Source organism: Rhea americana, unplaced genomic scaffold (genome assembly GCF_003343005.1).
Source record: "Rhea americana isolate MKP2758 unplaced genomic scaffold, rheAme1 scaffold_943, whole genome shotgun sequence".
Classification (NCBI taxonomy): domain Eukaryota; kingdom Metazoa; phylum Chordata; class Aves; order Rheiformes; family Rheidae; genus Rhea; species Rhea americana.
The window spans coordinates 8520-9739 of record NW_028187137.1 but is presented as its reverse complement, the minus strand read 5'-3'; the positions used below and the strand labels follow the sequence as shown (position 1 = coordinate 9739).

At 72.9% G+C, this 1220-nt stretch overlaps 1 protein-coding gene across 1 annotated transcript in view; it reads right to left on the bottom strand.

The window, feature by feature from the left end:
• Positions 1 to 105: 105 nt before the first annotated feature.
• The window catches only part of LOC146584355 (kinesin heavy chain-like), a gene marked incomplete at both ends in the record, with an annotated part of 7679 nt that continues 6564 nt past the window's right edge, over positions 106 to 1220 (bottom strand). The window contains 4 exon segments of the mRNA XM_085324911.1: positions 106 to 173; positions 356 to 473; positions 698 to 880; positions 883 to 970. Of these exon segments, the coding sequence (XP_085181037.1) occupies positions 106 to 173; positions 356 to 473; positions 698 to 880; positions 883 to 970 (457 nt within the window).

Below are 1220 nucleotides of genomic sequence, written 5' to 3'. Positions count from 1 at the left end.
CTGCACCCCAAGGACACCCACTCCCCCCCGGGACTGGCCCTGGGATACCCCTGCACCCCCCATGCAGCCGGGACCCCGACACCCCCCAACCCCAGCACCGCTCACCTTGACCTCGTCCGTCTCCTGGGTCTCATCCTGCTCCCGGTCCTTCATGGCCACCTCGTGAGCCGTCTCTGCGGGACAGAGCCGGGGTCACCGGGGACGAGCCGGGGGCCGCCGGGACCCCCCGGACCCCTCCGCGCCCCACAGCCGGGCCAGCTCCTCGCCGTGACCCTGCCGCATCCCCCGCCACCACCGCCACCGTGTCCCCTGCCGTGTCCCGCAGCCGCGCGGCCCCCCGGCCCCCGCCGCGCACCCTGGGCCTGCAGCCGGGCCAGCTCCTCGCTCAGGGCGTCGTACGACTCCTCCAGGTGCCGCTTCTTCAGCTCCACGTTCTGCATGTACTCGGTGAGCGAGCGGATCTTCGCCTCGTGCTGCGGGACCGGGAGCAGCCTCAGCCACGGCCACGGCCACGGCCACGGCCACGGGCCACGGGCCACGGCCACCGCCGGCCGCAGGGGCCACCCAGCCGCTGCCACCAACAAGGGGCCGCCCGCCGAGCTCAGGGCCACCAAGGCTGCGACACGGCTCTCGGGTCTGCCCCACGGCCACCCCGTGGGTCCCGCGTGGGCCCCGCGTGRCCCCGCGCCCGGCCCACCTGGGAGATGAGGAGCTGGCAGGAGGAGAGCTCCCGGCCCGTCACCTCCATCTTGCGGTGGCACTCGACCTGCAGGTTCTCCAGCTGCCGGCACCGCTTCACCACCGACTTCACCTCCGACTTGATCTTGCTGATGTAGAGCCGGGCCACGGTGAACTCCTCCTCGATGGCCCCGCTCACCTCCACGGGCTGCGCACGGCACCCGCGTGAGCGTCGCACGCGCGTGTCACGGCACGGACACGTCGCACGCGTGCGTGGGCACGGCAGTGAGCACTGCACGCGCGTGTCACGGCACGGATGCGTCACACGCGTGCGTGGGCACGGCAGTGAGCACTGCACGCACGTGTCGCGGCACGGACACGTCGCACGCGTGCATGGGCACGGCAGTGAGCACTGCACGCACGTGTCGCGGCACGGACACGTCGCACGCGTGCGTGGGCACGGCAGTGAGCACTGCACGCGCGTGTCACAGCACGGACACATCACACGCGTGCGTGGGCACGGCAGTGAGCACTGCACGCGC